General features: G+C 49.7%; 1 protein-coding gene across 10 annotated transcripts in view; it reads right to left on the bottom strand.

Moving 5' to 3' along the window:
- Window positions 1–23,609, bottom strand: part of LOC135919931 (transient-receptor-potential-like protein) — a 397,285-nt gene that overhangs the window by 87,152 nt on the left and 286,524 nt on the right. For 9 of the 10 annotated variants that reach the window (XM_070534944.1, XM_070534941.1, XM_070534942.1 and 6 more), the window contains 2 exons: window positions 1,550–1,723; window positions 742–988 (listed from right to left, as the gene is read on the bottom strand). In XM_070534944.1, the coding sequence (XP_070391045.1) occupies window positions 742–988; window positions 1,550–1,723 (421 nt within the window). Of the gene's footprint in view, window positions 1–741; window positions 989–1,549; window positions 1,724–5,157; window positions 5,212–23,609 lie in introns of those variants that run through there. The other variant, XM_065453946.2, reaches the window with a different exon arrangement.

Raw genomic sequence — 23,609 nt, forward strand, 5'->3', positions numbered from 1 at the left:
ATACACGGCTGAACATGCTTTGGTTCGTTTCTGGCCTTCCTTGGATCGTGTGATATGATCTGTACCTCGCAACACGGCCTTGGAACATAGAGATCTAAGGCATTTGCCTTAAAAATTACGTTTTCTCTTCGCCAGCCTAGATACACATCAGGTTCCCCGCTCGAAGCCGAGCTGAGATAGCACACGCTTTTCACGCAAGCGACAAGCGCTAGAGAAGCCTCTTGTAATCGAAACAAACCCGGATTTATAAATCAGGTGCCCACATTTGAACTGTGCTGCTGCTACGGCTTAATAAAAACAAAAAGCCCAGCAGCTCGCTTGCCGATGCTGTGGAAACACGGCGGGCTACGCAGACCCGATGGTGCCGCGGCACCCACCTGCGCTGCAGCGCTCCTAGCGGCAGCCGCCGGCATTCATTGCATCCGGTGCCACCCGGGAGGCCGCGGACGGCACACTAGCCAGTACATTCTAGGCACTATACCCTGAACCCAAGGGCTTCAAGGAGGCATGAGTAGCCTAAACCGACAGCTGGGTGGATATCTTCAGGTTCTAATAAAACACGTTCCACCATTTCCGAAGCTTTACCGCAAGACACACATGCTTCTTGGTGTATTTCGCTTTATAACTGCGCATTGTAGGGCACCCTGATCGCGTGTCGAAAAGTAAGGAGCTTCCCTTTAAGTTTTTTTCTGTAGGGTCCCGTTATGGGTTGCGAACACGCTGAGTGAATTGCAGACTTACGTATCGCTCGCCTTCGACGTGGGTGTTCTCCTCATAGTCGAGGAGCAGCTCGACTGCCTCGACGTACTCGGCGTTGATGGCGTGCAGCAGGCTGTCCTGAACCTCGACGCTGGCAGCGAGCAACGTCTCCAGTAGCGGCAAGTTCTCGTTCTCGATGGCCATGTGCACCGCGTTGCGTCCCAGCGAGTCGGCGCAGTTGATGTCCAGCTCGAGCAGGTCGGCACGCGTCTTGGCCAGGTTTAGGATCCTGGTAGGGTGAGGCTCAGCTGCAAACCACTGTGGGTATTACGGAACCCTGACCTGGCTAAACTAACCGCCACGTATTACTAATATGCGGAAATCCCTTAAACATGACCAAGACGGCTGGTATCTTTCGAAATTCTCTCACAAGCTCTCATTTAAGTAATACGGGCAAATCAAATTAAATACTCGAACGTCTTCCTACTTTCGCCAGGATTGTTGATCCATTGCCACCTAACTCGAGCGTGACTGTGTGCAGCGGTATAGGTGCACTTGGGCCACGCGAAACCAGACCCCCGATTTGGTTGTGCCAAAGGGCACCGAAAGAAAAAAATCATGCAAATAAAAAAAGCGTGGTAAGGGTGTGTGTGTCGCGTACTTAATGGACCTGCCATTGGGCTATGGGGCTGGTGCCCCTGAGTCGAACACGCTATTTCCGCGTTTTCTCTGCTCAGTAAGGGCAATACCCCGCGGGTGGGTGTGAGATGGGAGCCCAGCCATTGTATACGTAAAGGAAGCTTAAAAACGCATTTCTCAAAAGAGTTCAGAAAGAGGCGGCAGCACGTACCTCGTGACGGTGGGTATGTCACCATGCTCGGCCGCCAGCAGATACTTCTTCTCGAGCGGGGTCAGCTTTCTGCTGGCAATGCCGTGCTTCATGGAGCGCACCTTGGACGTGAAGTGGAACAAGGACGACGTGTTCTCGTCCTCGCTGCGAATGGACAGCTCGGACTCCTTGCGTCTGCTGGCCGGCAAATAGAGACCGGCGCTGTGATTCGGCCGAGCATGCCAGCAAGTACACTGCACAGCGCTCCCTGAAAGAGGCGGCTTTGCGCAGGCGCGTGGATCAAGTAGGCTGAGTGATTTAATGCAACCCCGTCGTCAGCCTCTCCTCGACGAGCGCTTGTTAAAGGACGCCATGATTCGGAATGAGTCCTCGTTGAAGCGATGCGACGGAGTCATTTGATTAATTGGATGGCCTAAAAAGTACGTAGTAGGTCACGCGAAGCCATTCCGATATGACACAAAAATTTCCATCACACACAGAAAAATTCTCGAACACGCGTACAATACGCGTCATTTCTCGCAATAAGCTTTCTTTTTTTCTAGTTTTGTTTAAGCGGTTCATTGTTTTTTGGGAGCCAAAGACTTCTTGGTAAAGCCGGGCAATTTGTCATCTCCAACTGTGTGGTGTCACAGACACTCCACAGCGCGATGTGCTTCGTCTCGGACACTTCTTACCATTATAGGCCCCCAAACAGGGCGTGGCAATGAGTTACACTATCGGGGCTGCGCAACCAGCTGGGACGTTTTCAAGTACTACTATTAAATAAGTTCATCTCATACGCGGCCATAAATTGAACCGCCAACCTCACTAGCACGACGCCACTGGGTCATCACCTGACGGGATCGCAATTGTTACGTTAAGTTAGATTTTTCCCATACCACTGTTTTCAACATTGCAGATACCGTGAATGTAGTTAAGAGGTACACGTAGAATAGAACATTAGCAGCTCTGGAGAGCATTCTGACGACTATTTCCGCCCGCTATATATAGTGCCAACGTCACCGAGAGTGCACATCGCCCGACGAATATTCCACTTTCCATGTAGGAACAGCCAGCGTTGGGTGTAAAGGGCACGGTGAACGGCGTTAACCTCGTGCACTCTTTCTTTTTCATTTTTTTTCGCTTGCTTTAATTAACGCTAGGTAAAAACCCGTCGAATCATATGCTGAAGAGGTCAAGTTCAACGCGCTCCTAAGTTGGGCGAAAGAGAACGGATAAGGCCCTTAGTGAAGTATGCAACAGCCTTTCACAAAACGAACGCTGTGTGCAGATGTGATCCACGTAGGAAGTCGTGAGGCAATGCGTGAAATATTCGCGAGTTACGGCAAGAAGTGTGAGAAAGAAAAGCCAGAATAATAGGCCAATAGAAAATTTAGTGACGTTTGGAGCAAGTGGAGTGCACTTCGCGATGCTGAGTGCCACTTCGGCGGCGGGGTGCTAGATGACAAAACGAAGTGTCATTGACGATTTGTGAAACCATAACGCTTGACATGATTTGCAACATTTTGAGTTTTACAAATGGTTACTGTTTCATTACGAGAATAATGTTTACTTACAAGAACATCCGCAATTAAAATCGAGGTACTATAATCTTATTAACATGTCTAATGACCCGTAATGACCCTTACCGCAACGAACTAATTCCAAATCCGGACGGTCGAAATGTCGTACTCCGTATAGGACAATTCGACGGGGGTCGAAAATGAACGTTTCAAGTTTGTTTTGGCTTCAACAATTCCGTGCTCGTAACATTTACAATCACAAGTGAATCAGCGCCGGCTCTGCAGTTAGCACTGCTGACCGTAGAGGCGCAGCACTTAAGCGCAGCAAGGTTCGTCGAACGTGCGAGTCACCGGTAGTCGCACTCGACATCTCTCTAAACTTTTCCGTTTCACAGCCTGCAAGTAACGCTGACGGCTAAGTGCACTCGCTTTAGGTGTCACTAAATTTGCCCGCCCGAATGGGGTATCACGAATTTCTCGTTAGCACAATTCCTTTTCAACTCGCCATCTGTCGCCTATATTCACGGGATCCGTTCTTGAAGCTGTCGTCCAGAATTTCTCCCTCTGATCATTTTGCAGCCCCCGGCAAAGGGTGGCATGCACAGAGACTTCTTGCTTGTTCCTCTTCGGGACACGTGCGGGAGTGAACGGCCAGCGCCAGTGCTCCGGACAGTGCACTACACCGGCTCAATTCGATGCTAAGTTTTTGGAGGAGCATCGCAGAATAAACGAAGGTGACAGCCTGGGTGTGCACCTCCCCACACAGCTAGCATTGTTGTTTTTTAAATACATTTTTGACATGCCTCTGGGCTGCACCAGCTGCTCACTTTAAATAGGACAAATATCTGCCAGCTTTCTTTCTCTCGCCCAAGTGCAAGAGCGCAAGCCGGGCGTGCGCAGCCCGTTTCGCCTGTCGGTTGATTCCTGCCTGTGCGTCTGTCGACGTCCATCTTACTGGTCATGCAGTATGTGAATGCAGCCAAGGGCCTGACACTATACGACTTTGCGACTGCCCTCGCTACGAGTCAACTTGACAAACACTCGCTTCTGCGCCGGTATGCACTGTAATGCAAATTTGTCTGAAAGTACGATTTTGTACGCAATGTGTAACAGCGCAGAAGGAACTACTGAGGATACTTATGGCCTATTTTGAGAGTACCGGACTGCATTCGGCACTTTAAGTAAACCACGGTGCACAGTAGCAGGCTAGTGCATTTTAGCTCAAGCATGCCTGGCCTTCCTACTAATAAATTCTCTCACTCAGTACACATTTAGACTACGCATCAGTTACCGTTGCACCGGCATACTTAACTTTAGATCATTCAATTTGATCCGTGTAAACAATATATATGAATTTCGTTTGTTACAAATAATATGCTTTTCTTCCACAGGTATGAGTAATTTCCTGACACAACTTGCTTCCCTTGAATATCGTATACCAATAGTTAACACTTGTTGTACTGACACTTGGTCCTTACCAGAGTTTAGAGCCGATTACAAGCTGCTATCCCTGGCCCACAATGTGCCATTTTTTCTCAATAAACATAAAGATACTGCTGGTTTTAGTCGAAAACAACTGCGAACATACTTTGTGCACATGTAATCCGTATTTCTCCATATGTCGTTTAAGAAAACTTCTGTGTTATTGCTGTACTTGATTTGATGCTGTACTTGATTGCGGTACTTGATTTGATTTTTTGGCTACTTCTGTATTGCTATTGTTATTTCGTTATGTCTTCTGCTGCCATGTAATGGTTTCCTGGGCCTTCGTCAAGCTGTTCGTACAGCTTTTAGCCCAGGTGACCATCCAGATACTTGCTGGAGAATAAAATAAGATTTGATTTGATTTGATTTGTGCCTCGAATATGGCACTATCCACTGCTACAGATTCTACTACAAGCTAGGAGAATGGCTTTCTTCCCCTTTCATAGAGTTCATTATGCTCAGTAGAATGCCAGCGATTGCCTAATTCTCTAAAGTTGCAGGTATTGCATGGTTTGGCTGCGAAAGTGTACTTATGTTTAATGCATATAGGCCATTGCACTCACACAGAAATGTTTTTTTGTTAAAGCACAGTAACAAGCACACTGCACTCTAAACACTAACCTTGATCCAAACTTCCGTCGCTGGTTTGCAGCATCCGGTGGATCCATCTTCCAGACGTTTGTTACTTAACGTGCGAGACGAAAACGAAGCCAAATGGAAAACTGAGACTATCTACGAGGCGACACGACGTGCAAGAGAGTGAACTAGATCACTGACGGCAGAACGGTTACCTGTCGCCCTACTGAGTCTTCACAACTGCGGCCATACCTGTACGTGCCAAATTGCTGGCCGTGCACGGAGCACACTGGCTGTGCCACACCGTACTTGGTTGAGAAATGGAATTAGGGGAAACCGCGCAACCACCCAGCAGTCGGCCCTGGTGAGGCTTCTGCCGCGGATTGCGCCTCTCGGGCTTCCGTCTTTCTCGCCCTTCCATGTCCGCCAAAGCTTCCCAGCCGGTGAGTGTCCACATATCCGAACACAACTTGGGAGACACCGTCGTGGCGTTACCGAAATTAGCGATTAAGGAAACGCGGTAAAATTAGTAACGCTATATACGGCGTTCGGTTCCGGTCTATTGTCGCTGTGCATGTGACGATTCCCCTTAGTGACACATCCCAGAATCAGGTCCTTTTCACGGCACCCGGAGGAGTGGTTTAAAGTAACGCGAACATTACCCCGCTATAATTTTCAAAAGACGCTTTAGTGGTAACTGATGTGATAATCTAAGCGTTTCACGATCCTATTCTCTCTATACTGCTGCGGCCTGGTGTTTCTCCGCTGCTTCAAGCTGCTCACATGTAGCTTCTCGGCTCTCTTGAAAAGGGCACTCGAGCTTCTGTGTACCAATCTTTTCGCTGCGTTAGTCGGTGTAACATATGCAGGCATGGTCGTCGCCGTGTGATCTCGCTTGTCAGCTTCCAATGGCGAGATGCCCTTATGTGCTCATTCCAAGTGGCTCGTCGCCCGTAGCAGCTGCTGTCTGTAGCAACCCAGTGAAAAATGTTCGTCAATAGGACATCCGAATCATGTACCGTGTACCGTTTCGGGAAGAAAGAGCACATCAACCCGACGGCTAGTTTCGTATATCCTACCAACGGGCGTCTCGAGAATATCGCGCATAGCCCTGTTTCGGATATCCTTGACGAGTGTCTTAAGGACGTCGTTTCAGGCATACGCGTGAATATCTATCTGTCTGTGTTTCCTCATAACAGAATTATGCTTTTAGCATGTCCGAATTACATATAGTAGCTATCACGTCTGCAGCTCGTGTGTCCGTCGTATATTGCGACTTTTCTGACGCAGACAACCGTGGAAAGTTTAGTTAGTTCAATAAATGTTGATTCAATGGGCCAATATAGTAGAAGGAACGCCGCGTATACCACACTGATCGCTCCAGGCTGCTCCAACGAATAACGTAATGGTGACAAAGCATCAGCAACCTTCGATATAAATATATATACGCAAACTGCTAGGGAAGCTTGCATAGAAGCCGACATGGTGGCTTGTTGCAATTGTCAGAATGTGTGGGTTGGGGTTAAACTTCTGTTGAAGCAAATCATAAGGTAAAAGAAATGACGCAGCAGCAGGAAGGGGAAGCGACGTTGTGATTTTATACTTGTTGCCGCGAATATTTAAATTTAGGGAGTAGCAGTTTGATCGCTGTTACGTATCAGCATGGCCAAGCACATTGATTAGAGGTTTACCACAAGGCAGCACGCACAAGGAGACATGAACACGTCACACCGGATGAGCGCGGACACTCGCTGTCGAAACGCTGGTGTGAGCAAGTGCGGCAGCAGCAGCGCGCGAAGTGATTTTCGTGCGGTCTATCGCATCAGCGTCGGAGCATAGAGAACCCAGCCCGCACAAAGGTAGGAGCCGTCTCAGACCCCTTTCAAGATGCGGCGCGCGCGACCGTGCAAAGTACGCCTTTTGTAGGCGGAGTCCTAGCCGCACCCTGGCTGCCTCACCGCTTTCCTCCACGTGTGGCCCGCGAGATTGAGCCGCGATCGCCAGTTCCCCCTTCCGATCACTCGAGAAATGCTCGACTCGACCCCCTCCCTACCTTTCGTCCCCCCCCCCCCCACCTATCGCGCGGCGGCGCCCTCCATCTTCCCCCCTCGAGCCCGCCAGATTGAGCCGCTATGGTCGGCTTCCGTCGCGTACTCTCACTCGCACATACGGCATACGATTCGCAAACGGCATTATCGCCCTTGCACTTTATACGTAACACCACGACACCTTCTTTTTCCATATAACTGCTATCGCAACGAGAAATGTTTTCGAAGGCAGGCTTTTCCACAGCCGCCTTGCGATAACCACGCAGTTTTAATTCACGAAATTTCTGACAGAAAAACTGTGTTCCGCTGAGGGCTACAGGTGAAGGACGCTGTCAAACGCTCACTTTATAATATATTTACAAAGGTTTGATCTAATCGGTTAAACTTAGCGATTGCAATTCTCACTGGTTCTCATCAGACGTGAGGGGCTATAGGGCCACTCCATACAAACCAAAATACGGTTCTTCGTACGGTTCTTCATGACTGCTACGTTTGCCAAGAGCCACAGGCAATGTTCCAGGCAGGGATTAACGTACTTAGATGGGCTATTTGGTTGCTGACTGGATGTAACATGGTTATAACGGCATGTTTTGAGGGCAGGGCACCCAAAGAATCGGTGACTGTCCTCTGTGCATTCTTTCTGTGTCCTGTCCTCAAAACGCGCCTTTATAATCATGCTTCAAGCGGGGCTTCTAAGAGACTTTGATCAAGTCAGCTATGCCACGAAGAGCGGACGGAAAGCAGCCTCATTCCGGAGTATTTATGCGCTGCTGCGTTGCACAGTTATGTTACAAACACACTGACCAAAGCGCGTGCTCCTCTGTTGCGCTGTCGTCCCTATCCTATAGGAAAATACTGATTCCAAGAGGCCACCCACTTCACAGATGTCTCGCAGCTAACGTCTCTTGGAAGCCCTACTTGGAGCATGGTTATAAAGGCGCGTTTTGAGGACAAGACACAGAAAGAATGTACAGGGCGCTCGTGCAAAAAGTTGGTGACTCTCGCATAACCGAGGCTACATGTAAGCATCGAATAGCAAGCGGCAAAGTAGATTGTTTGGAGATGACTAGCCATAATATCAAAAGGATGTGGTGCATGTTCGCAATGGCACACTCCACCGCAACACACTGCACTGCACCACGCCATGCTGTGCACTAGTCGATATGGACGCTGTCCAGCTAGAACACTAAAACGGCTGAAGGCCGCACGACTGACAACGACAGACACCATGCAGACAGAGCGCGCTGTTCATCTCGACGAATTATTTGAATTTTGGGTTTTTGTGTGCCAAAACCACGGTTTGATTACGAAGCATGGCTTAGTGGGGCACTCCGGATTAACCTTGGCAACCAGGGGATCTTTAACGCGCCCCCAATGCACGAGACAAGGGCGTTTTTGCATTTCGCATCCATCGAAATGTGGCCGCCGCGGCCGGGACTTGGTCTCGCGAACTCGTGCTCAACGCGCTCAGCGCCAAAGGATGAAATTGAAGCGTGTGGTGCCGTGTGTCTCCCTTCTGAACGTCGCTATTGGAAACGACAAATAAAACTTGAGCGTACTTTAAGCTACAGCCTAAACGCTACTGTGAATAAACATTTGGAAGAACTTGGAAGCAATATTTCTTGTAACCTTTTGGGGAAAGCCTCTGTAATGAGGTCCTGTACAAAGAGTTGGGGGCCAGAGACGGAATTTTGTTAAAGTTTTACTGGTTGCCCGGATGTTCTCGTTTGAGTTCTCGGATAACGACTCTGGCGTTTGGCCCAAGATCACTTGAAGGTCGCCGACAACGGGAGCTAACAGTACTCCAAGCTTAATACGAGGAAGAATTGCCAGACAATATCGCGCTCCACTTCAAATTTTGCTGCTGCAGTGGCTATGACATTGTGTGGCTGTGCACTAGGTAGCGAGTTACGACTCTTGCCTGCTCGGTCGGGGCAAGCACGCATTGGTGCGCTTAGATTCAGGTGCACGTCAGAGAGCTCCATGAGGTCCAAATAATCCATCGATTACGGCGTCTTTCACAAGCCGTTTTGAGACATGTCAAGCCTTGCCTCTATTAACAACACGATGCTCATCGCGCATTTCTAGTCGTCATAAAGCGCGTGTTTCACCTAACTTGAACCAAGTTTTAAATACTGAGGTGCGCCGAATTGCTCGAGGTCGTTCAGAAAAATGTTCTTACGCACGATTAGTTATTCAGTGAGGTTTAATTTTGAATATTATAAATAGTCATTTTAAAACAGAAGTTTTTGAATAGTTGTACAACATGTTCACGTCACCGAATGAAGTTGTTAACATAAAGTTATCGTTTACGTTATCTTTTTTCCACACTCTGAAGAAACCTCGCGAAATATGAAATAAATGACAACAGTGCCGCCTTGCGTATGTGGATTGCAGCGTGTTAGGGAAAAATGAAAGCTGCGAGTCATTCGCAAAAAAACAAGAAAGTAAGAAAGAAGCGATCGGCCACGTACAACACCTTTGTTATGAAAGTAGAAATCTGGCACGGTTCTAAACGATAAGAGATAGGCCGTCACGGAACTCGATACTAAGCACCCTCGTCGGCCTTTTTTTACGACAGGCTTCCTTGGAAACACCGCATAGAGAGATGCACAGGCGCGACGATTTGTCACGCAGGTTTTCTGCCGAGGCAGTACAGAAGAACCACGTAAAATAATGCATGCTGGAGACAACGTAATTGGGGGTTTCTGAGCCTACTGTTCTCCTTTTCAAATAAAACTCATGCGCTAACTAAAACGCATGTTCGGTCATTTTTATAAATGAGCCTAACTAATTTAGTATACTTTTTAGTATGTATATTAGGCATTATAACTGATTGCTATATACCGGTTTATCTTTAAGTTTTATGGAATATTAATTTTCGCGTGTTGCAGATAACGAAATTCTAAAAAAATTAAATTATGGGGTTTTACGTGTCAAAACCACTTTCTGATTATGAGGCACGCAGTAGTGGAAGACTCCACAAATTTCTACTACCTAGGGTTCTTTGACATGCACCTAAATCAAAGCACACGGGCGTTTTCGCATTTCGCCCCCATCGAAATGCGGCCGCCGTGGCCGCGATTCGATCCCGCGACCTCGTGCTCAGCAGCCCAACACCATAGCCACTGAGCAAACGTAATTCTAGTCATTGAGATAGATTATTCAGAGAGGCAGACATTCATCATCATCATCGTCGTCGTCGTCAGCCTGGTTACGCCCACTGCAGGGCAAAGGCCTTTCCCATATTTCTCCAACTACCCCGGTCGTGTACTAATTGTGACCATGTTGTCCCTGCAAACTTAATCACATTTGCCCACCTAACTTTCTGCCGCCCCCTGCTACGCTTCCCTTCCTTTAGAATCCAGTTAGTAACCCTTAATGACCATCGGTTATCTTCCCTCCTCATTACATGTCCTGCCCATGCCCCATTTCTTTTTCTTGATTTCAACTAAGATATCAATAACTCGCGCTTGTTCCCTCACCCAATCTGCTCTTTTCTTATCCTTTAACGTTACACCCGTAATTCTTCTTTCTGTAGCTCGTTGTGTGGTCCTCAATTTAAGCAGAACGCTTTTCGTGAGCCTCCAGGTTTTTGCCCCATACGTGAGTACTGGTAAGACACAGCTGTTATACACTTTTCTCTTGAGGGATAGGGGCAACCTGCTGTTCATGATTTGAGAATGCCTGCCAAACGCACCCCAGTCCATTCTTATTGTTCTGTGCGCGTCGCGAATGCACGGCCAGACTTTTCCTTCAAGAGGGAAGCGAGCCTTCCTTACTTTTATGGCTTTCTCTTTCACCGACCCCCCGCGGACTCCAAGCTGTGCGCGAGAGAAAGGACCCCGCTCCCTCCGTTCGGTTCCTGAATGTGACCCATTGACGACGCTTCGGGGTGTCGGCTGTTGTTTCCCGTGCCTGGGGGCGGCGACGGGGATGGAAACCGCAGTTGGAAAAGCGCGGGACGGGCAGACTCGCCCCACCAGCCCTAGAGACCGGACCACTTTTTTATGGGGCTAAAACTGAACGTTTTGTGTATTTTTAACTTGCTTTTTTGACCTTCTCAGTGTAATTAAAGTTTGTTTTAAATGTTCAACTGCGTTCGACCCGTTATCTAGCTGGACAGCGGACGCTTTGATCCCGTCAAGTGCGATCCGCGAGGCCAGCATAGTAAAAAAGTGAAGTCGACTGCCATCGGCCGCCAACTCAACATCCGCTGCAGTGGAATACGTCGCACGGCAAGACCTCCGGTTTGACCATGACATCCGCCTACTGCAAGGACACGGCATCGCCTACAAGTTGAGCAGCTGACGGCACACAGGGCATCGACAAGGTGGGCTCGTTTCAAATTTCATCGCGCAGCTTAGCAGGCTTCACCACATACGTCCGCTTTGAGTGAGATACGTCGTGAAGCACGCACGCCAAAATGGATCAGGACAAGCTGACGCCTGGAACGTCTCAAATTATGACAGCAGAGCATGAAGCTTCCACGGCAAATATTCGACCACAAAGAGCAACTACGTTTTCCATGAAAGCTAAAGAAACGTATGAAACGAGCCGCGAAGAGCACTCCCGGAGAATAGACGCTGCCTGGAAGAACGTGGAGACAGCTATTTTCAAAGTGTCATGTGCAAAAGAGGAAGGCGTTAACAACGCCGCAACGCAGCTTCGCGCGAGCTATGAGCGCTATGAGCACGTCGCCGCCAGATACGCTACCTTCCTCGCCAAAACAAGCAGATCTGAAGCCCAGCAGGAATTAGAACTTCAAAAAGCAATCGACGCAGATCGTTATGTGACTGTAAGCGACAAATTACGTGAGGCTACAGAACGAGAACGCGACCGCTTACAAGAGGTAACGTCGCAGCACTCTCTATCGGCCCACTCAAGCGTTTCTTCGAGGTCACGACGATCGGGCTCGTCAACAATCAGCCTAGCCGCCGTACAAGCACGCGCACAAGCTGAAGCCGTCCGGGCCAGAGCAGAGTTTGGTCGCAGAGAGGCCGCAATGCGTATTGAGAGGGCAAGGATTGAGGCTGAATTGGATATTTTGCAGCATGAAAAAGAAGCGGCAGCTGCAAACGCCCAGGCGAATGCGCTCGAGGCAGCCGTGGAGCAGGATGGCGGGGAGCGCATGCGCACGCTCCCTCCTGTGGACCGAACGCTGCAGACTAGGAGTTATATCGATGAGCAGCAGGCCCTACGCAACTCTGCGCTCGTGTTTACTGAGGAGGCCGTTACCAACTCAAGCGACGACGTGAACAATGCTCGCACGTCGCCGAGGGCCAACACAGCTGCGAATAATTCGATGTGTCTGCGAGCTGATGAACGTCCACCTGACTACGATGCTGCCCCTAACAACCCAAGTTGTAAGCATGCTGGAGCTACGAGTCGTCTTATGAACTTACGAGTTGGTCCGCAGCCGCTTGTGCACGCCCCGACACACAACAGTTCAAGCTCAGAGCTAGCCGATGTCCTCAAATTCCTGTGCCGCAAAGACCTTGTTTCAAGCGGTCTTATCAAGTTTGATGATCGACCTGAGAACTTTCGCGCTTGGAAATCATCGTTTAAAGGTGTCGTCAGAGATCTAGGTCTTTCGGCCCAGGAAGAGCTGGACCTTCTCATCAAATGGCTCGGCCCTGAATCGTCAAATCAGGCTCGGAGATTGAAATCGGTGCACGTGGATGACTTTTCAACGGGCTTGAACGTTGTGTGGAAACGGCTCGACGACGTCTTCGGGCGCCCTGAGGCAATTGAGGATGCACTACTGAAGCGGCTGGAAGACTTCCCGAAGATAGCTTACCGGGAAAATACCAGACTCCAGGAACTTGGCGACCTCCTGCTAGAACTCGAGGCTGCGAAAACTGACCCGTATCTCGCCGGTCTTGGCTATTTGGATACCGCAAGAGGGGTCAACAAAATTGTTTCGAAGTTGCCATCAGGACTTCAAGAAAATTGGATGTCGGCGGGGTCGAAATACAAAAAAGATCATGACACTGCATTTCCACCCTTTTCTTTCTTTTGCAAATTTGTTAGAGATCAAGCCAGCATGAGGAACGACCCGAGTTTCATCTTGCATCCACAAAATGCCTCGTCTGAATTCAATCAAAGGAAGGAAGACAATGGTACCAAGACCACGCGGCAAAGATCGTCTGTGTCAGCAAGGAAAACAGAAGTGGATCCTGCTTCTGCCAAAATTAATCGAGATGCCACTGCTAACGAACAGCAACCGGAATCGAAGGACTTTAAAAGGTGGTGTCCATATCACAAGAAACCTCACCCTTTGGAAAGGTGTCGCGCCTTCCGTGAGAAAACTTTGGAAGAGCGGCAATCTTTCATAAAGAAGCAAGGGATCTGCCTACGATGCTGCTCATCCAAGAACCACATGCAGTGGCAATGTCAGGCAGTCGTGATATGCCTCATATGCGACAGCGCCGACCACGCCACAGCGCTTCACCCAGCACCGCCAACCTCAGAGCCGTCAAGGGCTAGTGGGTCTGATGACAGTACCACAGATGACTCAGAAAGAAGAGTCACATCTAGGCGTACCGAAGTGGCAAACGCTGGCAGCAGCACAATGTCGTGTGCTAAAATCTGCCTCGTAGAGGTGACCCATGAGACTCAGCCTGAGAAAATAGTCAGAGCGTACGCGATTCTTGACGACCAGAGTAATCGCTCGTTGGTTAGGCCAGAACTCCTCAACGATTTCGGAGTGAAGGGGACGCCTACGCAATACACGCTCCGCACTTGCTCCGGCAGTACTGAAGTGCTTGGAAGAGTCGCTCATGGTTTTTTCGTGCAGAGCATGTCAGGCGAAGTCAAGTTTCCTCTTCCACCTCTCCTCGAGTGCAAGGCAATTCCAGAAAACAGAGAGGAAATTCCGACACCTGACGCTGCAATGCACTACCCGCACTTGAAGTCAGTAGCAAATCACATTCCGCCTCTCGAGGAGGCTGGAATACTGCTCCTTCTTGGCCGGGACATCCTAAGAGCTCACAAGGTTCGTCAGACAATCAACGGACCCCACGACGCGCCGTATGCTCAGAAGCTCGACCTCGGATGGGTCATTGTCGGTGACGTTTGCGTTGGTCGAACGCGGAAAACGGGCAGCGTCAATGTGTTCAAGACCCATGTGCTGGACAGTGGGCGACCATCTCTTTTTGAGCCATGCCCAAGACATTTCTTTGTTAGGGAGGCGCCAATTCACTACTCTGCGGATAAGGTCTCAAAAGATTTACGATTGGCAGCAACATTGGATGACAACCTGGCCCCGAATCTTTTCGAGACAACAGAACTTGACAACCAGCGTGCTCTCTCCATGGAAGACAAGACATTCCTCAAGATAATGAATGGTGAATTCACCCAAGACAAATTAAATAATTGGGTCGCCCCTCTCCCCTTTCGCACACCGAGAAGTCGGCTTCCGAACAACAGAGAACAAGCTCTGTCTCGTCTGCTCTCGCTACGGCGTACCCTGCGAAAAAATCCTGAAACAAGGGAACGTTTCGTGAACTTCATGAACGAGCTCTTCATCAAGGGTCATGCGGAGGAAGCTCCACCACTTCACGTGGACGAAGAATGTTGGTATCTGCCCATATTCGGCGTTCACCACCCCCAGAAGCCTGATCAAATCCGAGTCGTGTTTGACTCCAGCGCTCAGTATGAAGGGGTATCTCTGAACAACGTCCTCCTGACCGGCCCTGACCTGACGAATAACCTCGTGGGGATTTTGATACGCTTCCGGCAAGAACCAGTTGCGGTTACAGCGGATGTCCAGCAAATGTTCTACAGTTTCATGGTTCGCGAGGATCATCAGAACTACCTGAGGTTCCTCTGGTTTAAGGGCAACGATATCTCCAGAGAAATCATAGAGTGCCGAATGAAGGTTCACGTTTTCGGCAACAGCCCGTCGCCAGCTGTTTCAACGTATGGTCTTCGACGGACTGCCCAACAAGCTGCCCCACGATTTGGCGAAGATGCCAGGAAGTTCGTTGAAAGAGATTTCTACGTCGATGATGCACTTAAGTCTCTTCCGAGCGAAGAAGATGCCATTAGTCTGCTGAAAAGAACACAGAAAATGCTTGCAACGGCTAACATAAGGCTGCACAAGATAGCTTCGAATAGGCAGAATGTGCTGAATGCATTTCCTCGAGAGGACCACGCCCAGGGACTGAAGAACCTCGACTTCGGCACAGACGCGTCGCTTACGCAGAGAAGTCTCGGTCTGCTGTGGGACATAGGCGACGACAGCTTCGTCTTCAGGGCTCCTCGTCAGGACAGGCCATATACGCGGCGAGGAGTCCTGTCGACCGTCAACAGCCTTTACGATCCACTAGGGTTTGTGGCTCCAATAACGGTTCAAGGCAAGTACCTTCTCCGTGACCTCGTGACGAAGGGTTATGACTGGGACACACCGCTTTCGGACGAGAAAAAGCAGAGATGGGACGAGTGGAAGAACTCTCTCCAGACACTACAACACCTTCACGTGCGAAGAACGTATGCGCCAGTCTCGACGCTTGAAGCCAAAAGCAGGGACATTCATGTATTTTCAGACGCGTCCACAAGGGCCGTCGCAGCTGTGGCATACCTACGCGTGACTGACAAGCAAGGAAACAGACACGTCGGATTTGTCATGGGAAAGGCCAAGCTTGCTCCACAACCAGAACACACCATCCCAAGGCTTGAGTTGTGTGCAGCAGTGCTTGCTGTAGAGATGACCGATTCTATACTACGAGAATTGGACTTCCAGCCGAACTCGGTCACGTTCTACACGGATAGCAAAGTGGTCTTGGGTTACATATACAACGAAACAAGAAGGTTCTACGTGTATGTGGCCAACAGGGTGCAGCGGATACGTAGCAGCACGCAACCTGAACAATGGAAATACGTTCACACAGACGAAAATCCAGCAGACCACGCCACTAGAGCGATTCCAGCAGCACAGCTTAAAAGCACGAACTGGTTGTCCGGACCTGATTTTCTCTCACGACGAGAAGAGGAAGCACGGTCGTCGAGCTTCATCCTCTTAAATCCTGATGAAGACAAAGAAATACGCCCTGAAGTCTGCACTCTGGCGACGGAGGTGAACAGACGACAGCGACTCGGAGCTGAACGCTTTCATAGACTCTCGAACTGGAAATCTCTCACTCGTGCTGTAGCAAGTCTGATCCAGGTTGCCCATCGCGCAAAGAACGCATCACAAGGAGAGGTAGCTCCCGTTGAGGCGCTCTCCAAAGCCAGGCTCGTCATCATTCGCGCAGTACAGCAGGACGCATTTTATGAAGAGATATGCTGTATCCAGAGAGGAGAGCAGGTTCACAAGACAAGCTCGCTTCGAAGGCTTGACCCATTCTTAGACGCCAACGGCTTGATCCGCGTCGGCGGCCGCTTGAATAGAAGCGACCTTCCAGGCGATGAGAAACACCCTCTCTTATTGCCGGGTCGGCACCATGTGGCGAAGCTTCTCGTGCGCCACCACCATGAATGCGTGCAACACCAGGGCCGACACTTCACAGAAGGAGCCGTACGAGCTGCTGGGTATTGGATCGTCGGAGGTAAAAGGTGCATCTCATCCGTGCTGCAAGCATGCATTTCATGCAAGAAGCTGCGAGGGCGCTTTCACGAGCAGAAGATGGCTGACCTTCCGGCAGACCGAATCAGCACAGATCCTCCTTTCACGAATGTTGGAATCGATGTTTTCGGTCCCTGGATGATTGTCTCTCGCCGAACGAGAGGTGGTGTTGCAAACAGCAAGCGCTGGGCAGTCATGTTCACTTGCTTAAGCATTCGCGCAGTGCACATCGAGCTGATCGAATCAATGGATACGTCGAGTTTCATTAACGCCTTCCGAAGGTTCCTAGCAGTGCGAGGGCCCGTCAAGATAATACGCTCTGACTGCGGGACCAATTTTATCGGAGCTTGCAGAGAACTTGGGATCAGCGCAGAGGGCATTCATCGCTCACAAATAGGCAAGTTCCTCAGCGGAAACGGCTGCAAATGGATATTCAATCCACCGCACGCGTCCCATATGGGCGGTGCGTGGGAGCGGATGATCGGCATTGCACGCCGCATTCTTGACTCAATGCTCATGCAGTCACGTCATCAACGACTCACGCATGACATTCTTGCAACCTTTTTGGCAGAAGTTGCGGCCATCATTAATGCCAGGCCCATAACTCCTACTTCGTCTGACCCCGAAGATCCCACAATCCTAACTCCAGCGACACTCTTAACCCAAAAACACGGAAGTGCATCTGTAACAACAATGCAGTTAGATACAAGCAACCTCTACAAACGGCATTGGCGTCTCGTGCAAAACCTGGCTGACGAGTTCTGGAAGCGCTGGCGCACAACGTATGTCGCTACTTTGCAGCAACGCCGAAAATGGCAAGCAGCGAAACCCGACCTCAAAGAAGGCGACGTCGTTCTACTCAGGGATAAAGAAGCAACCCGCAACGACTGGCCCGTCGGAGTGATTACACGAAGCCTGCCCAGCGCAGATGGAAGGGTGCGCAAGGTCGAGCTGAAAACAGCCAAAGACGGGGTTGTGAAAACATTCTTCCGACCAACAACAGAAGTTGTGCGTTTGCTGTGACCGTGATATAGTGGTGGCGTCTTAACAACGAAAGACACCAGACGGGGAGTGTTCTGTGCGCGTCGCGAATGCACGGCCAGACTTTTCCTTCAAGAGGGAAGCGAGCCTTCCTTACTTTTATGGCTTTCTCTTTCACCGACCCCCCGCGGACTCCAAGCTGTGCGCGAGAGAAAGGACCCCGCTCCCTCCGTTCGGTTCCTGAATGTGACCCATTGACGACGCTTCGGGGTGTCGGCTGTTGTTTCCCGTGCCTGGGGGCGGCGACGGGGATGGAAACCGCAGTTGGAAAAGCGCGGGACGGGCAGACTCGCCCCACCAGCCCTAGAGACCGGACCACTTTTTTATGGGGCTAAAACTGAACGTTTTGTGTATTTTTAACTTGCTTTTTTGACCTTCTCAGTGTAATTAAAGTTTGTTTTAAATGTTCAACTGCGTTCGACCCGTTATCTAGCTGGACAGCGGACGCTTTGATCCCGTCAAGTGCGATCCGCGAGGCCAGCATACTTATCCTTCTGATTTCTTCTTCTTCTTCTGAGGCAGAAATTACTTGCATGACAAATCGAAACACATATTCAAGTTATTAACAGAAATTCACCGCTTACCTTCCTAATTAGTTACGTTGCGGCGCATAAGGCAATCTAGGAATGTAGCCGGTTAGTTTTCAAGGGGCATTCAATCGACATGAATCTGGAGAATGGCATCCGCCATCAAACTCGCCGTAAAAATGAACTGTTGCTCAACTGCCTTTTTTGCAAAAGTAGCTGGAACTCCTACGTATTTCGTCCCACACTTTGGGAAATAGTATCTCGAAACTGGTCTACATATGGGCACGGCGTAACGTAGACACGACGTGCCAAAGAGGCTCGCACGGAGCTGTGCGTCGAGTCTACTTTGTGCTGTGCGCACGCAGTGACGAGTAAGCAACAAGGCCAACTTTGAAACAGGCGTAAGGTTGGAAATTCATTTCTTTGTCGATACGTCTCGCAACCTCACCGGCTCTAATTCGTAAAGCCAATTTGTGCCATCAAAATAATGATTTAATTAGTGATTTTTATTATTTAGCTGAATATGTGTATCGATTTCTCGTGTCAGCAATGTCCGCCTTTTGGAATAATACAGCCCGAGGACAAGAATTATTCTGTCTGCCACAGGCGATTTCTAAAAAAAAATGCGTAAATCTTAAGAAAAGATTACGCCATGCATATATACATATTGAATGCTGGCACTGGCGAACACTCCCTGGCTGAGTTCCAGTAAACAGATGAAAATGCCCCAGAAAAGTGGATGGGCAAGAACAGCACCGCACGCGCAATGCCAAGACGCGGGTTGCTATCCCTCCTGCGGCCAGTTGTGTTTTCATCCGCTGTCATTTCCATTTATTTATCATTTCTCTTCTTTCTTGCTTGCTTATGTTCTGACTAATAAACATCGGGCCCTTCTGCTTCCTTTCTTCTCGTATATATATATATATATATATATATATATATATATATATATATATATATATATATATATATATATATATATATATATATATATATATATGCTTGTAACGATGTAGATATAAAGCGTAGCTCGAATTGCAGGACGACGAAGAATAAATGCATTGTTCGTGCGACCATGTTTGTCCACTCTCGCAGCCTTATTCTCGCGTCTCTATCAAGACTGAAGAAACGATGAGGACGACGTCATAACCTGGCAAGTGCGGTTTGTTTTTAGCAGGGCCACATGCATATGTGTTTATAAAAGATTACTGTCTTTCCCGTAATCTAGAGCAGATGTAAGCATGAAATGGCTATCGGCAAAGTAAAACGGTTGCAGGTGATGCTAGCTACAATGTTGAACTAGTTGTAGTGCATGGTCGCAACGATATGCCCCACCACACCGCACCTCCCGCACCGCGCCATACTGTGCACTGGTTTATATGGACGCTTGGACTGCTGAGCACGAAGACGCGGCATCAAATCCCGGCCACAGCGGCCGAATTTCGATGGGGGCGAAATGGAAAAACACCCGTGTACTTAGATTTCATCATCATCAGCCTGGCTACGCCCAATGCAGGGCACAGGCCTCTCCCATACTTCTCCAACTAGACATGCCATGTGCCAATTGCGGCCGTGTTGTTCCTGCGAACTTCTTAATCTCATCCGCCCATCTAACTTTCTGCCGCCCCCTGCTACGCTTTCCTTCTCTTGGAATACAGTCTGCAACCCTTAATGGCCGTCGGTTATCTTCCCTCCTCATTACATGCCCTGCCTTTGCCCATTTCTTTTTCTTCATTTCAAATAAGATGTCATTACCTCGCGTTTGTTCCCTCACCCAATCTACTCTCTTCTTATACCCCCTTAACGTTACACCCATCATTCTTCTTTCCATAACTCATTGCGTCGTTCTCAATTTAAGTAGAACACTTTTCGTAAGCCTCCAGATATCTACCCTGTAGGTCAGTACTGATAAGACACAGCTGTTATGCACTTTTCTCGTGAAGGATAATGGCAACCGGCTACTTAGGTTTGTATACATGTTAAAGAACCCCAGGTGGTCTAAATTTCCGGAGTGCGCAACGACGGCGTGCCTCATAATCAGATTGTAGTTTTTGCACCTAGTACCCCATAATGTAATTTTTTTCGGAAGCAATATATTTTGTAGCTTGTTTTGGGCTATAACGAGCATTTATAATGCCGGCCTGTACACAGAGTTGGGCGCCAGAGGCCGTATTTTCTTAACTTTTCACTGGTTGCCCGGATGATCTTGTTTTGGTCTCACAACGATGCCCGGTGTTGTCGTTTGAGTGCCCAGATAACGGCCCTGGCATTTGGCTCAAGATCGCTTAATGGCAGCCGAAAACGGGAGATAAGAGCATTTCATGCTTAATATGCCTCTATGTATACAGTCGCTCCTGTGCATTTTGAAACGTAACATATTTGGTGGAAGCACGTAGTCCCTGTCCTCACCACGGAGCTCCGTAGTGGATGGTCACTTTAGGTATTCACCATGATTTCTTGTGAATCGGTATCGACCACATCGGGCGCCCTATCTTCCTCAACTACTTTCGTCACGCTTTACATACGCAGTGATCGTGGCCTCTTCTCAGGCCTGGACGGTACCGACGTCAATGACTGGTTGAACTTCTACAAACGCATCAGCACTAACTACAGTTACCCTACTATCATGCTGTCGGACGTTATCTTTTACCTCGGCGGGACATCTGGAGTACCTTTTAAAACTCAGTAACACGAGCTCGCAAGCTGGGAGAATTGCAAGCCGAAGACTCCTACTTATTTGGGAACTCCTTGGGTCGACAGCTGGCGGCCAAGCAGGAATTATCTACTCACGAGCAGACGTCAACCGAGCCCTATGTAACCTATACACAAGATTTCTTAGCTCTATGCCGCAAAGCCGACGAAAACATGGCCGAAGTGGGCAAAGTTGCGCACGTCCTCCAATGTATTGCCGATGATCCATTCTACTTGGTTGCGTTTGCAAACTGTTGACACTATCATTAAACAATGCCACCGCAAACAAATCAAAAGCCGATGCATTGCACAGAATTTCCAGCGCCTGCCGAATAGCGCAGCGACATCACCTTGGCATGATCTCTTTCGCCCAGCCAAAACCCGCGATAATGATACGCGTATCGTTCGGCTTGACCTCGAGGCGGTAACTCTAAACTGCCTTGGAACCAAAGTCCTTGGGGCATTCGATTCCTATACCATTATTCAAACCGTCGTCCGAGGCGAGATCGCCAACATGTGTATCTACTCTATTTTATCGGCTACGCTCTCGCGTCTAACCAAACTCGACCCACATCAGACTCTCTCCACGGTACCGGAATCCGTTCGCATGATGACGACAAGCCTATATGTTTTCACGGTCACCCCGTCAGCCACATCTCCCAGCATTGCCGATGTCGCTGGAGTTCTACATCAAAGGCAAATTTTGTTGGTTATACTCTGTTGGACCTGGGCGCTATCGCTCGTATGAGCCCAGCTCCAACCACGTTCTCGACATCGAGCGGATGGACAGCATACTCGCCCACCAAAACATCCTGCTCTGCCGATGGAAGGGTCAACGGCTCAATCGCAAACTACGAAAGAAGATCTCGGAGCTCAACAAGGTCATCGATGGCCACTGCAAGGCGCTATGCCTGCAGCAGTGGGACGAGCTCTACGAATCTATCGACTGACAGATGCGCAACGGCAAATCCTGCGCTATACTGAAGCACCTTCTTGACGAAAGCGGCTTGAAGTTAAATCAGAGCCATACGCTGACCTGGCCTCTTCACGAAGCCACCAGGGCTCACACGGTCGATGAACTTGTCTCAAAACTCATACAGAAGTCCATCGCGACAGGGATCCGGTGACACAACTCCCGGACTACTGAGGCCTTCCACGCTGCTAGCTGGACGAAGCCTTCTCCATTGCCGAGGCCAGAAAGGCCATGTTCGCGCTCAAATCGCAAGTTTGAGCCAGGTCCGGACGGAGTCACCAACAGAATCTTGAGAAACCTCCACGACACGTCGATCGTCTTTCTGATCGAAAAGATCAACGAGGACGTCGAGGACGCGTCGAGGACGTCAAGCACACCATCTACGCCAACGACGTCACCATATGGTGCTCCGGCGGCTGTGAGGGCAAAGTCGGAGAATTCATGCAGGAGGCGATCGACGTAATTGAGGACTATATCCGCCCCACCGGGCTTCTATGCTGCCCCACCAAGTCGGAGCTTCTGCTTTACAGAAAAGAAAAGGGTGGCAGACCCAAAGATGCGAAGCCAGTCTCCGAAAGCAGCAGCAGTCTTCGCAATTGTGACGGCTGGGATGGGGGGGGGGAGGGGTTATACCCAGGGTCGACGTTATTCAGGTCCTCGGTATGTTTGTCGAATTCAATAGCGCGAACGGAATGGCTCTCCGCAAGATCATCGCAAAGACGGACAACGCTTTTCGCCTCGCTCGTAGAATCGCAAACCGGCACCGAGGCACGAAGGAAAACAATCTTCTCTGGCTGATCAGTGCCTTCATACTACGCCACTTCAAGTACACGATTTCTATGCACAACTGGCTCAGAGAGGAGCGAGACAAGCTCAACACTCTCATCCGCAAAGTAGTCGAGAGGGCTCTCGGGCTTCCCATCATGACCCATACAGAGGATCTCCTCAAGCTGGCGGTACATAAATCCCTGAGGAGAGTTCCGAAGCCTAAGAACGCGCGCAACTCACTCGCCTGACCACCACAGCGGCAGGTAAAGGCATCCTCAAAGAGCTGGGTTACCACCCTGCGGGATTATCGATGGTCAGTGCCTTGACCCTAGGGTGCCTTCGAGACAAGCTCGGAGTGGCCCCTGTGCCCGGAAATGTCCATCCCGTCCACAACGAGGGTAGACGCAAGGCCAGAGCAGCAGCCATCCTCAAACAAATCAAGCAACAAGACATTGCAGCAAGCTTCGTCGACGCCGCGGTGTACAGCGGTGGGAAGACCGTTGCCGTCGTAGTCGGCTCCAGCGGCAAGATTTGCAATTGCGCCTCGATTCGCACTTTAGACTCCGTAGTCGCCGAGCAAGCCGCCATCGCCCTCGCCCAGCTAGACGGTCGTGAGTCCGAGATGTATAGCGATTCCAAAACGGCCGTTAGGGCTTTGCAGAAGGGTTGCGTCACCAAGCAAAGATGCTCGTCGTCTTAGCGGCTCGAGTCCATATGCTCTCACGCATCATTCGATTCACTCGTTTCCCGCTCGCTTTGGGTCGGTCGAGGGTGCTGCCGCAAACCTCAATGAGTCTGTTCACGAGGTTGCACGTGACCTCATCGACCACGTTTTCTCTGTAAGGAGCACCCACTCCCTTTCTCCCTACAGCCACGGGGAT

The sequence above is a fragment of the Dermacentor albipictus genome, chromosome 3, assembly GCF_038994185.2.
Source record: "Dermacentor albipictus isolate Rhodes 1998 colony chromosome 3, USDA_Dalb.pri_finalv2, whole genome shotgun sequence".
NCBI classification, from domain to species: Eukaryota; Metazoa; Arthropoda; class Arachnida; order Ixodida; family Ixodidae; genus Dermacentor; species Dermacentor albipictus.